This window comes from Euprymna scolopes, chromosome 1 (genome assembly GCF_053919585.1).
Source record: "Euprymna scolopes isolate OS-2025 chromosome 1, ASM5391958v1, whole genome shotgun sequence".
In the NCBI taxonomy this organism is placed as follows: domain Eukaryota; kingdom Metazoa; phylum Mollusca; class Cephalopoda; order Sepiida; family Sepiolidae; genus Euprymna; species Euprymna scolopes.
In genome coordinates, this window is record NC_136482.1 from 81,256,985 (window position 1) to 81,271,808 (window position 14,824).

Consider the following 14,824-nt stretch of genomic DNA (forward strand, 5'->3'; position numbering starts at 1 on the left):
ACAGTCGAAGAAACTGAACAGGGAGAAAATTCCAAAAACAAACCGTTCAAGGAAAGATGCTATTAAAGTAGCTTTTCACCATCTAGGATCTCCACAGTGGAGGGATGGGACTTTGTTGGGTTGGTCAGTAGTATTTATATTGAGAACACAAGTGCAGCAAGTTCATTTGAGTACATTCCATAAAGGTACTTATAAAACAGGTACAGGGTTGCAATACTGATGATGGGACAGGGACTGTAGCTTGGTAGACACTATAAAACATATTAGCTTAGAGATTCTAGATTAAACTATTATTATTAATTTTTTTCTTATGTAGAAGTTCACATGCGTTTGTGGTGTGAATGTATATAAATTAGATGTTATGCTGAAAAAAATATCATTTTTCTTTAAATGTCCACGGAGACATTAAGAAATATTAAGAAAGTTTAGTTTTGTTTTATTCTTTCAGTTTATTTAATGCTACTTTATATCTTCAAATATATTCATGCTGTTTGGTTTGATTGTTTTACAAATGTCAACTATATATATATATATATATATATATAGTGCCCATCCTTACAAAACTGTTTAAACATTGTCTTAAGTAGAATTGCTTCCCATTACCCTGGAAAATCTCATCAGTATCCCCTGTATTTAAGAATTCAGGTGATTACTCATCTCCCTCTCAGTACAGGCCAATAAGTCTCCTGTGCATCATGAGTAAGTTGCTGGAATTAGTGTTAAATAGAGAAGTAATCAACCATCTCAGCAAGAATAACTTTCTTAGTGATATGCAATATGGTTTCCGTTCTGCTAGATCTACAGCAGATGTGCTTACAGTTATATCTCATAGGATTAGCGAATCTCTCGACAGAGGCAACCTTTCTAGGGCAATTGCTCTTGACATATCAAAGGCCTTTGATAGAGTATGGCATAAAGGTTTACTTCACAAGATCTCCAGCTATGGTATAGCTGGAAATGTCTTCTCAATTATTAAATCATTTCTCTCTGATAGGTTAATAAGAGTAGTAGTTGATGGGCAAAAATCAGAAGCTCACATTATAAATGCTGGAGTCCCTCAGGGGTCCATCCTGGGCCCAACTCTTTTCCTGATCTACATTAATGATCTTCCAAATCACATCCTAACATAATTCGTAGACATTTTTGCTGACGACACTACCATCTATGGTAGCACATCTAAGACAGTAAACGACCAAGTTCTCTCCAATTCTCTCTCCTCTGATCTTGATCACGTACAATGGGGAAAGGAGTGGCTGGTTACTTTTAATGCATCTAAAACCAAGCTTCTATCTTTACATCATCAATGCTCTGATCCCCATCTGGCATCAATTGAAATGAATGGCTCTCGTCTTAGGGAGGCCTCATGTTTTGACAAGCTTCTTGGCTTGACCTTTACTCCTGATCTTAAATGGAACGCATACATTAAATCCGTTCCTAAGACCACTGGAAAAATGGTGGGATCCTTCTATCGATCCAGTAGATAACTCACTGCTGATGCAATTCTCTATATAAGAGCCAGATACATCCAAGGATGGAGTACTGTTGCCACATCTTGGCAGGAGCTGCTAGAAAGGACATCCTGTCTTGATAGCATTCAAAATAGACTTTGTAGCCTTGTAGGGAATGTCTTTTTCTCCTCCCTGCAACCTCTTACTCACAGAAGAGATGTTGCAAGTTTGTCTCTGCTTTATCATTATTTTCATGGCAAGTGCTCAACTGAGCTTCAAACTTTCACAAGAAACACCCGTCTAGCAGAAAACACTATCAATAATTTCCCTAACTTTTTATCTGTGATAAACCTAAACGTAGATTCCACGAACAAAGTTTCTTTCTTAGAATTGCACGCCTATGGAATTGTCTTCGGTTTTCCTGGTTTCTACAATATGGTTGTCTTCAAGTCTAACGTAAACAAGTTTTTGATGAGCTGTTCCATATAAGTTAACAACTTTACCGAATTTCCATTACTAACGATTACTATATTGTCCAATTGACTACTGTACACTCTTAACCCTTATCCTCAAGTGGCCTCTTGGCCTTGATAAGTGGTGATGCCTTTGTGAAAAAAACAAAATTCTTTTCCTATTATTTAATGCCAAATTCATTAATTTTGGAAAAGTTTTATCTTCAAATATTTATTCAGTGTATTTAGTTTGGTTGTTTTGTAGAAGAAAATTGTTGTTTTTGACTTTGCAGAACATAAATTGATATTTGCAAAAGGAAGGGAAAAAAATAATAACATTAATGTTTGGTGCATTTTAGGTCAAGAAGCTACCATCTTCAGACAGCCTGATCTGGTGGCACCAGGAAGAAATATTAGAGAGTGATGACTCAAAATAGTGAATGAAATATTTAGATAGTTGAATGAAATAAGTGATTTGTTCAGTTAATTATAAATTACAGCTAATTAGAACCATTAAACCATTTTTTAGCACAATTCCAGAACTAAAGTACACTTTAGCATGTATTTTATGTTATAAAATTATATAGGAAAAACGTTTAGGGGAACAAACATTTGACTAAGTCACATTTAGTATAATAGTAGATGGAAACAATATCTATTGTAAACTGTTCATTGTATATGATTAAATGAACACAAGTTGCTATTTTTTACCTATACCTGTTACTTATATAAAAAATATTCAGTGTTTAATTATGTTAGTGATCTTTTAAACCAATACATTTCAGGTGAAAATATTACGTATTTACATGTCCTGCCAAAATTAATATAAATTACAAAAATTATTAGAAAAATGAGGGGTTCTTTATAAACATATGGCAGGAATTCACATATGAGGGGAATAATGGTGATGAAAGGAACAATTTGAAGAGAACAGTCGAGTTTTAAACAGCCGATAGAAAGTATAAACATTGAGAGTTGGTGTTGTGAATTACAGTTTAAATTGAGAGGAGTTGGTGCAACTTGGTAAGGAGTTTTGACGTTTAAAATTTTTTTATTTTTCATTTAAAGTACAAAATGCAATAGTTAGTTGAAAATCTAGTCAAACGAGAGGAAAAACAGAGATAAAAAAATTTGATTGTGAGCTGAAAAACAAAGTATCAGAACACAAACAAAAGAATAAAAAAGTAGAAGATATATGATCATGAACACAGAAAACTAACTGACATGTATATATTGGGAGAACTCTAAAGTGATAATTTTCTGCAAATATCTAAATTTCCTTCAAAAAATTTTTGCTCTGTATCCACCAAAAATTAGGATTAATGATTATTTATATGAAACAAGTATTGGTGACCCAGGAAATCTTTGGTTTTTCCCTAGAAAGATTGAAAATACTCCTTTTTAAATGATTGATAATTGCACTTTTTCACAAGTATCTAAAATGTAACCCCATTAATTTTCTCCAAAATCCAACAAAAATTATGACTAATGATTGTTAACATTATTCAAGTAATATTGATAACAGGGAGAGATAACTCATGCTTTGCTTGTCTTAATTAATATGTAACTAAGTGTTAAATTTACTTTTCAAGGTGTTGTATAGTCCATTATATTTCGAAATCAAAGAAGTATAAAAGAAAATCTAATTTTTTTTCTGCAGAATTGTATACCATGAAGAGGAATTGAAAGCAGCAAAAGTGATGACAGAACACTTGAAAACTGCCCCAAAAGATTTAGGCATTGCGACAGAACTTTGTCTTGAAAATTCTTCCTCTGCACCTGATTATCCTTACAAATCGGCTGTTTTGGAACTTTGTTCTGTCAAGGATTACACAGCACCGTTAGTAAAGATGGAATGCCTTGGTAAGTTATGCAAGAATAACTGTCATCTTTTTGAACATTTAAACAGGCAAGTACTTATAAAATCTTTATTGCAAATACAATACTCTTCTAAACAAGTACTTCACTGGTACACACATACCATGTATGCAACTTAGGTGAGTTTCATAATATTAAGACACATTTTAATGAGTCACAAAATGTTTCAAAGAAACCCAAAATTTGTAGGATCAGTTTTTTAATCTTATATATAAAGTCAGTTCCTCTCATACTTTTGTAATCAGTCATGCAAGTAACTTTTAAAAAATGCCGGCTAGCTCTGCTGGTCATAAATTAAAGAAAAATGAAGGAGTTCTTATCTTCGCAGTCAGAAGTAATACTGCTAGCTTAATCAACAAGTACTAATTTAATAGCAGAGGGAAAAGAAGTCTTTCTTTGACTGATGGGGGTGGGTAAAGAAGAAAGTAGAAAGAATGTTGCCTGTTGTGGTTTTAAAATAGGTAAAGGAAGTCTTGAGTTGTCCTTTTTTGTTTTGCTTTCTTTCTTCGCTTTTTTTTTTGTTGTTGACATTAGCTGAAATTGGACAAAGAAAAAGAAAATAAGAAGGGGGGAAAAAAATGTCCATTTCTTCCAAAGCACCAGAGTTTAACCTCTATTTTTTCATTGCTATTTATCTGAATTTTCGTTTTTTTTTTTTCTTCCTCTCTTTTTTTCCATTTTTTTTTTTTTGTTTTTCCTATCTTGTCTTCCTTTTTATTCTGATGATAGTTCTCTCTGAAAATGATGCCATGAAGACTTCAAACAATTCATAATGAAATTAGGGGAGACATTTTTTCATGAAAGAATAATATCCTGCCCCTCCCCCCTCCATACACATGAGCAGTCAGTGTCTTTTTCTTTATTTTGATTTTCTTGATAATTAAGCATTTTCCAAATTATTTTAAATATGTTTTTACTACTAATGATTTGCACATCATCAAAGTTGTTTTTACATTATCCTGTCTTTACACAGGCACATACACATGTAATGTTGTCTGGGAACCAATGTTGTAGCCTCAGTTGCAAAGCAGACAAAGAATAGAAAAGAATTTCAACTCGCTTTGTTTTTTTTGTACAACATTTATTTCCTCATTCTCTCGTGACATCCCTCAAATGTTCTCTCTCCTTTTTAGAGTCTTCTTTTTCCTTACGCTCACAGCTCTGTATTTGCATATAACTGTCCACACTGTTACTCTTTTACATGCTGAAAAAAAATTCTTTTGACGAATTTAGAATCTGCTCTGAGGTAAAATAAATAAACAAGAAAAAAAAAACTCATGTTCACAAAAATATGAACAAATTAATCCAAAGAAAATGTCCCCTTAATTTTACGGTTTTTTTTCTGATCAGAAATTCCTTCCTTTTCTTTTCTATTTTTTCCATTTTAATTAAACAAAAAGAAAAGAAATTCCAACATATTTCTCAAAATATTTAAAGACAACGTCTTAATATGTTGAAAGGGTAAAAAGCTCAGTTAAATGTTTCACTAACAAGAATACAATTTTTCTACTTTATTTTTTTAGAATAATTTTTCTATTTTACAGAGTAGGTGTCTAAATGCTTCAGGTTCATTGTCAAAAATTTTCAATTTTACAAAGCTATGCAAATTGAGGCAAGACTAAATCCATATGCCATTGGATAGTTTTTGATGTTTGCTGGTATTGCATCTTTAAATTCATCAAACTGAAACAGGATATTTTTATTTTAGCAATAAACTGCCAATCTTAATGACAAATATGTTATACTGTTCATTGTATAACTAGGTTTATTTGTTACTTTTTTTGTTGTTCCAGTCCCCCCCCTCATTTTCTTAAATAATCTTCAAATTTCCTCCACATATTACATCAGTCCATTATATATTTCTCCTTATGCTTGATATATTTTCTCGCAGACTACTCAAATAATTTATTTTTAAATTTCCTCTCCGAAATTCTTTGACTAAATAAGTTAGTATAACCTTTGGTCCAGTCCTATGACTTATGTCTCTTAATTACTCAGCTCTGCATGACGAGATTATTCGAAACAACTAATCTAATCTTTTGTTTTAGTTTATGACTCCTTTATTTCTTAACTGTTTTAGCCACCTTTGACAAGATTATTCGAGATAATTATGACCCCATTTGTCTCTTAATTGCTCACCCACCTTTTAGCAAGATTATATAAGACAGTTACGGTTGACACCTTATCCGAAAGGTTAAAGGCATTATTTGTGCACCAACTTAATCACATAACAATTATTTCAATTTCCACTTTTTATCACAATACTGTTTGAGCTTATTTTTTTTTTATCTTCAGCAGCCCTTTTATCTATCACAAGCACTTTTTTTTATTCACTTATTACTTCTAATTCCCATTATTTTCTAAGCTACTTTTGTTCATAAACTGAACCATCAAAAGTTCAGTCATGAACTTTTTATAGCTAACTTATGTTCCATACCTGGGACATTTTATTCATTATCAGAATTCTGTCAGCAACGTTTAGACTGTCTACAGACAAATTCTTTGTAATCTACATCCTCTGTTTCTGAATTCAAAGCATTGTTTTTGAGTCTTGAGTGTGTATCCGTTAATATCTTATATGCTTTTATATAGAGTGATGTGGTTCTTGGTTGATTAACTAGTACTTACTAAACTCATTATGCATTGTTTTTTTTTTTCATGTGTTATAATAGGTTAAACATTTATTTCAGTCCTCAAGCTAATTTGTTTTCCAAATTTTAAAGCTTTAGTAATCATAAAATAAAACTGGAAACATTTAGTATTCTCAGCCAAAAGTTAATCCTTGAACAGCTCGAATAGCAATTTACAAAAATAAAATGTGTTCATTTCCACATATTTAATTTTAACTTCTTACTTAAAACCTAATAAGCTATTGCTTTGGTAGCTGAGCATGGAACTTTGTCTTAAATAGAATAACAGTCATCATGCTAGTATTTTTATCTAATATTAAAAATAATATTCATGTTGACCTAAGGTTTCCACAAAACACACTTTAGCAACTAAAAATATGGCCCACAAACAAAAGATTTGACAGTAAGGGAAAAAGAAAACAAATCAAACAAAATTACTTACAACTCTACTTACAGCTTACAATTCTATATATTTTTTTTCAAGTTTTCTCTTTTAGTTTGATTAGTTCTTTCTTGCTTTCTTAAAGTTTCCATCTCTGCTTAGTCTGTTCTTGTCTCCTTCCTTTGTGACTTTGTGGTAACCTTTTTTTTTTCTTCATTTTTACTCTTTTTTTGTAAAAATTGTTTGATATTTATGGTGCCGGAGGTTTCATTTACACAAACTGAGCCACAGCAACATGTGGCCGGATACGACTAGTTATAAATAATTATAGGAAAATCGTTAATATAGAACTAAAACCTTTTCACTGACAAATTAAAAATTTTAAACATTTGATATAAATGTTTTTAACTCTTCTAAAAAAAAAAAGTCACTAAAGTTCAATTTCTTCCCTCTTGTCCTTCATTCCTTTTTTTTCCTCTTTCTTTTTGCATTTTCTCTAAGTCTGAATAATCCTCCTTGTGTGTAATGCTATTTCAGATATAAAAGAAATATTTTTCCTGAATTTGCATATACATAAATTTTACTGATATGTATGAACAAAATAAAGCATGTTTCATAATAAACAATTTTTCAGTCTTTTGTTGACAACATTATATATGTTAAGTAAAAGTACCCTTCAACATAGCTTTTTCATCATTTCTACATGTTCAGTATACCTATGTATTTTTTAGTGAAGTTCTTTTTATTAATATTATAATAAAGAAAGTTGCATATTTCTTTTAATTTTAGTTCGGGCAACGCGTAAAATTTGTCAGTGTATTACTGAACACCAGCAAACCAAAGAAACCTCTGTCATGTCCACACATGGAGAAATGATGATTCCAAATATGTGAGTTCCTTCTCTTTCTCACACATTATGTATGTGTGTGTATAGATATACTAGCAAAAGTACCCGTCGTTGACTGGGTTTAGAAACAGCCTACAGAAAATGGACTCTGATTTATGAAAGTATGATAGGTTATGAAAAGGAAGGGTTGTAAAGAGATTAGTTCGAATTTGGGGGTATCAAAACTAGAGCAAAATATGATGAATTGTGACCAGACACACACACTGACGTTCAGCTTTATATCTATAATATAAAAAATATTAAAAAACTGATTACATATGATAGAAGATGTATCGAGACACAGGAATGGGTATGTTTGATCTGGCAGAACAGTGGTTCATTAAAATTGTAGGATCTGTGTTCACGCCTGGTCCACAAAGTATGGAAATAAAAAATTTAAAAATTAAAAAAAAAAAAACGTTTACAAGTGTTTTTGATATAGATGTACATAAGAATACTTTGATAAGTATGTTTTAACTCAAATAGGGATAGTATAATAAAATTGTGAGGTCTGCGTTCGCGCCTGGCCTCCATAGAATAGAAATAAGCACAAACTTTAATAAAGACTTTTCATATGTATCTGCATAAGTATACTTTGATAATTATGTTTCAGTTTGAAGAAATATAGTATAATAAAATTATGAAGTGTTCGTTCACGCCTGACCTCCATAGAATGGAAATATGTCACAAAGTTTAACAAGGTTTTTTAATATAGATCCACAGAATATTGTGATAAGTGTTTCAGTGTGAACAGGTATGGTATAATAAATTATGGAGTTTATCTATTTTATTTTTACTTTCATCATATTTTGCTTTGGTTTTGATACCCCCAAATTCGAAGCTATCTCTTTACAACCCTTCCTTTTCATAACCTATCATAGTTTCATAAATCAGAGTCCATTTTCTGTAGGCTGTTTTTGAACCCAGTCAGTTGAGAGTTGGTCCTAAAAAGAGGATTAGAAACAACTTGTCTCCATGTTTTATACTCGCTTCTGGAGTGTCTTTTGCGCATGTGTATTTCCTTAGAAAACGGAAGTGACGTCGTCCATGTGTGTGTTCGTGTTCGCGAGTCATGTGTATACGTAAGCGTGTGTGTATATATACGTGAATGTGAGTGTATGTACGCGAACGTGAATATGTGTACATGTGTGGACGTGGGCGCGTATGTTTGTGTGCGCGTATGTATATGACAGCTTGAAATATGAATGTGTGTTTTGTGTGAGACTTGAAAAGGGCTCGTACAAGTGTTTCAGTGTGAACAGGTATGGTATAATAAATTATGGAGTTTATCTATTTTATTTTTACTTTCATCATATTTTGCTTTGGTTTTGATACCCTCAAATTCGAAGCTATCTCTTTACAACCCTTCCTTTTCATAACCTATCATAGTTTCATAAATCAGAGTCCATTTTCTGTAGGCTGTTTTTGAACCCAGTCAACGACGGGTACTTTTGCTAGTATATATATATATATATAAGAAAAATGGCCTAAAGAAGTTTCTTCCCTATTTCGTTTTTCTATAATCTTTATTGACCTGATAATGTAAAACTTCCTTGTAACTTTACTCCTCATTTTTTTCATTTCATTCTATATATATACTATGGCAATGAAAAAAACAAATTTATTTTTATTAAGCATGATGAATTAATAAAAGAATGACAAGGATTTTTTTCTTTGGACATTTTTACCCTGTTTAGCCTTACTGTAATTCTCATAGTGTTATTTTTTTTTCTCTTAACCTTGATTTTGCTCTGTTGAGTGAGATTCAAAACCGGTTAGCTAGTATTTTTATTCTTTAATTCATCATGCTAAGTAAAAATAAATATGGTGTTAATTGCCATAGGAAAATTTTGTACAACAAAAAATGTATATATATATATATATATATATATAACTACTTCATTTACTCACATAAATTTAATATACGAAAGTATAGATTTATGCGTAAACTTTAAGTATTTACTTCAAAAGTGCTCAATACGTAGGTAGAGCTAGTTAGTAATTTATAAAATATATATGGTGATTATACACTGAATATTCTGCGTTTCATCCACTATAGGATTCGTCAGACTTATACGCGAATTCTGTGGTTGCTTCTTGTTTTTATATATGTTGAGGATTTCTAGTTAGCCAATCAGCTTTCTAGTATCCACCGCACCCCTTCTTATCAGCCAATGGGCATGCATTTTATCGAACAAAGGATCTGTTTTAGAACTAGGTTAGTGGTTTAAGGTAGATCTTTTCCTTCCTTTTTTTTTATATATCTATAAATATTTTATATATCTATAAATATACCTATGTGTACACACATACATGCACATATATATGCATATATATACATATATGTGTGATCGTTTATGTATATTCATGTTTATTTAATTTATTTATTTGTTTGTTTTCTATTGTTATTGGTAGTTTTAAAGCTATTTTGTATCGCTATCCTAGAGTATATTGCTTTCTCTCTGACTGCAAATTAAAAAAAAACAAATTTATTCTTTGTGATTTGCTGTATTCTAATTTTGTTTATGTGTGACATATGTTAGTACGTCTCTGTTTCATTTCTAGAGGTGCTGATGATCTTCTGCCGATTTTACATTATGTCCTCATCCGAACAGAATGTCCACAGTTGGTATCAGAATGTATTGCCATTGAGGAGTTGGTTCATGAAGGGTAAGCAAAATTTAAATTTAAAAGCAAACTTCCCCCTTTTTTTTTTTTTCATTTTGTAAAAAGAAGGAAAAGGAGATTGTTATTTATCTATAATTTGTTTATGACTTTGCATTCATTTTGGACTTATTTAGTGCATTTGAAGAATAAATGTAAAAAAAAAAATTCATAAGAAAGTTTTCTATCACCAAGACAATGTACTGTTACAAGTCAATCAAAACGATGGCAAAACTGCATGAATCACACTTCAAATTGCTTCAATCCTATTCACTAAATCTGCCTACTACCGACTTCTTACTGTTTGCAAACCTTAAAATAATGCTCTGAGGATAGAGATTTGAATTGATTAGATATCAAGAAACTTGGGTTTATTTTAAGGCCAAAGAAAAATCATTCTACCAAAAAAAAAACAGTATTGAATTGTTAGGGAAGTGTTGGAATCAGTATATCATCTTAAAACGAGATTTTATTGATGCATAAAATTAGAATTTGCTTAAAAGTTGTTTTATCAGTTACTTGGGACTTATTGAGTGATGTGCTAATATAGAACAATTCATTATTACAAATAAATAATTTAACATGATTAAAAATATGAATTAAGAAATTAGCATAACTATTTCCATTGTTAATTTGAATAAAATAAAAAGCTTTTTGTTCTACTTTAAAACGAAGTGTTGCACTAAACATATTTTAGTGCACTAATTATAAATACTATGCAATTTACACACATCCAATTATTATTAATTTATTAAAATATTTATTTATCACTGGGGGTAAAACACAGAATGTAAGATGGGCTCAATAGCTTATAAAGAGGGATAAATAAGGCTCTGACTAGAGATTAGTTAGTTTTGGAGTCAAATTTTACAAACTTCCCCAACACATGCCAGCATGTAAAATGAATGTCAAACTGAATATGATGATGGAACCCCAATTTCCAGGCATGTACCAAAATATCGTCTCTGGATATTTCTTTTCTCAGCATCTCACTCATTAGAGGTGGAGACATAGATCTCTATCCTTTGTTACCTTTTTCTGCCTGACTAATAAAAAAGATTGAGTGCTTATACAGTATTTAACACAGGAAAAGCGTGTCCAGGGTGGCCAAAAGATGAGGTATAAGGACAACATCAAAGCAAATCTAAAGCGGTTTCACATGGACCTTGAGACATGGGAGGGCATGGCTGGGAGCAGGTTGGCATGGAGGAGCGCTGTCCACAAAGGTGCTGCGCTTTATAGTAGTGACCTAAATCAAGCTGCTGAGGATAAATGCAAGCACAGAAAGGACAGATTATCAACCAGACACACCCAACCCCACCCCACCGCCACTACCTTTATCTGCCCAAATTGCACAAGACAAATTGGGTCTAGGATTGGGCTCTATGCTCACCTGAGGACCCACAGAAGCCACAACGGAGGACAGTCTTACTCGGACACGAGTGACCGCCGATGATGATGATGATTTAACACAGGTGCAAATTGTAGTTACACAGGTAAAAATCTCAGTTCCAAATAAATTAATAGGAAAACTCTTTGATATACTTATGTATTAAGCAAAAATATGTATCTATACCAAAACTTATGAAAAAAATTGAGTAGAATTTTAATTAAAAGTAAAAATCGGTTCTATATTTTACTGATCCACTATTGATAAGAGCAAAAATCTCATATATCAAGGGGAGATAAGTTAGTCTATCATTTACCAATAAAGAATGGATTGACAAAATATGAAAACTAATTCTTATTTTTAATTAAACTTTTACTCAATACTTTCCTAATTTTTGCATGATATATACAAGGGCCCAATAATATTTTTTGGACACTTTAGTATTCGACTTTCCGAGTACCATAGAGTGGCGAAATTCCTTCAATAGAATAGCATAAACATATAAAGACAATACCTGTAATAAAAATGGAAGAAAATCGATTAGGTAAGGAAAAATATTTAATTTTCATCATTTTTTACAAAACATACTCAACATTATTTTTCGGACATCGTTGAAAAACTGTTAATAGTCTGTAATATCACCTTTTTTTAATAACTTTTCTCAATCTCTCTTCATAATGATCAAACATATGCACAATAACATCTCTACATGTTTCTATTAGTTATTTTTTGGCATCTAGTATTCGTTCCCATAGTTGAGCCTCTTTCATTATTTTAGGTCCATCATAGACAAGAGTTGTGCAAGCATTTCCCAAACATTTTCTATTAAATTTAGATTTGGGCTTTTTGCAGCCCATTCCAAAGTAGTCATATTCACTTTAGCTATCCATTCTTTCATGAGTTTTGACACATGGATGCTGCAATTGTCTCGCTGTAGAACAAAATCATTCCCCATCTCTCTTCTTATCCTTGGTAGGGCTTTCTTGTCCAGCAACTGTTTGTAGCTTTCACTGTTCTGCCATCCTTTTAGCCACTCCAACCATATATTTCACTTAGCAAAGATCATACCCAAAACCATAACTCCTCCTCCTCTCATCTGTCGTTTGTTCAATACAACAGGCTCACCCCTTCTCGACCAAGTACACCATCCACCGGGCCCATCAAACTTGAAACACTTCTCATCAGTAAATATAACCTTCTTAAAGTCAACATGCTTTGTTAACCACCTTTTAACACATTCCAGTCTTGCTCCTTTGTGTTTCTTTGTTATTGTAATTTTTCTTAGCCTTTGCATACTTCAAACCAATTCTATGCAGCGTTCTTTATACTGCTCAGACGTTTACATCTAATTCACATTTCTCCTTCACTTTTCTTGCCGTAACTTTTTCTCCAGATGTCAAAAGCCCTGTCACAGTCCTCTTCATCCTCCTTTCAGCCCTCTTGCCAATTGATCTTTTCTGTCCTCTCTTTTTCCGCTCGGAGTTTGTCTTCAGCATGCATTCGGCCATTGATTTCAACAGCTTCAAATCCATGGCAATCTTCCCGCTTCTTCCGTGCCAAACAACTTCTTTTGAATGCATTTTACCTCATTAAACTTAATTGTTTTGCCAGTAGAATAGAATGGATAATTGATTCTCATAATGACAGCTAAGTGTACAAGCAGAAAATTTGCATACAGCAACATATACATGAACATAGCTCTTAATAAAATAGGATTTTTTTATCATGTTCGAAAAATAGTGTCGCGCAAGTTTTCGAAAAAATCAGTAAAAACTAAAATTATCAAAGCCAAACTAAAAAAATGATTACACTAGTAGTGGATTTGCACTCCTCAACTACGTACTTACAATCTCAAAAGGTTTTGGCACTAGTAACCACCTTGAAGTACTATTTTTAAAGTGTCCAAAAAAAAATATTGTCAGGCCCCTGTAGGTATGTCAACGAGTTTTCATTTGGAATGTGATTTTCACTTATGCTCAATACTGTATACGTAGCAAAGATTATATGTTCTAATTCTAATTATTATCTGAGTGGTCACACATGTCCCTCTTCAACTCTAGAGGGGTTGCACATGTTATCCCCACCTATCTAATGAGTGTCCAATGATATATTTCACCACAAGACACACATTCAGTTGGTACATTAAAACCCTTATCCTCTTGTTTCTGTCACAGGAAAAAAATATTTTACATCAGCAAAATAAAATTACCATAGTCTTTCAGATTTATAGTTTTGTGTTCCTTTGCTCTGAATGTCAGAGAACCAACTAAAAAAAACTTGTTTCACAGAATTCTTTAATTACAATGCAAGATGAAATATCTTTGAATTTTAGTGTTAATGAAAAATTAAATTATTTTAAGATAAAATATTTTAAAATTTAACAAGACACATTACTTTTCAAATCTGTTATTTCAACTCGGCGCTACACATTCCTCCTCATCAACTATGTAAGATGACTTAAACTGTATTGACATTTTTAAGAAGAATTTAGTTTTTTCGAAAGAAATAAAGGAAAAATGAAAATCTCTTTAATGGATTTATTTTAGATAACTCAAAAAAGAACAAACAGATAATTTTAAATATTAAATAATCAGATATTATAAAAATAGACAAAATCAGAGAATTATTCAATTTTAATACAACTTTCAGTAATTATTCATGCAGTCATTACTTTTATAATGAGTACATTTTTATTGTAATTATTTTGAGGATATTTTTAATCAGTTATAGTTCTAACCTCCATTTTTTTTTTTTTTTCTAGAAAAAAAACAGACAAAAAACATAAAAAAATACATGTAATTGAAAGAAAGTTTACACATCGAAACATCTTTTTAGTATAAAGTTGATGTTGGCATTATTTAAATGTAGTAGAATTTACTTGAGATGTTTCTTTATCAAGATGATCGTTAAATATTATCAATGGTTAAATAAATTGTAAATTTATCCCGAAATCCAAATCATTTCTAGAGTTTGCATGTATCTAAAATAATAATGTATGCAAATTTAATTTTATTAGCAAACTTGGGGAGACTTGATAAATGATATTAATGAGAAAGAAAAGGAAAATAGTTGTGCATGTAAATAAAATGTTTAT

The 14,824-nt window shown here is 31.6% G+C and overlaps 1 protein-coding gene across 2 annotated transcripts in view; it reads left to right on the plus strand.

The window, feature by feature from the left end:
- LOC145242809 (VPS9 domain-containing protein 1-like) overlaps positions 1–14,824 on the plus strand; it is an 86,777-nt gene that overhangs the window by 68,740 nt on the left and 3,213 nt on the right. For both annotated transcript variants that reach the window (XM_080105947.1, XM_080105977.1), the window contains 3 exons: positions 3,561–3,763; positions 7,580–7,679; positions 10,242–10,346. In XM_080105947.1, the coding sequence (XP_079962073.1) occupies positions 3,561–3,763; positions 7,580–7,679; positions 10,242–10,346 (408 nt within the window). The remainder of the gene's footprint in view (positions 1–3,560; positions 3,764–7,579; positions 7,680–10,241; positions 10,347–14,824) is intronic.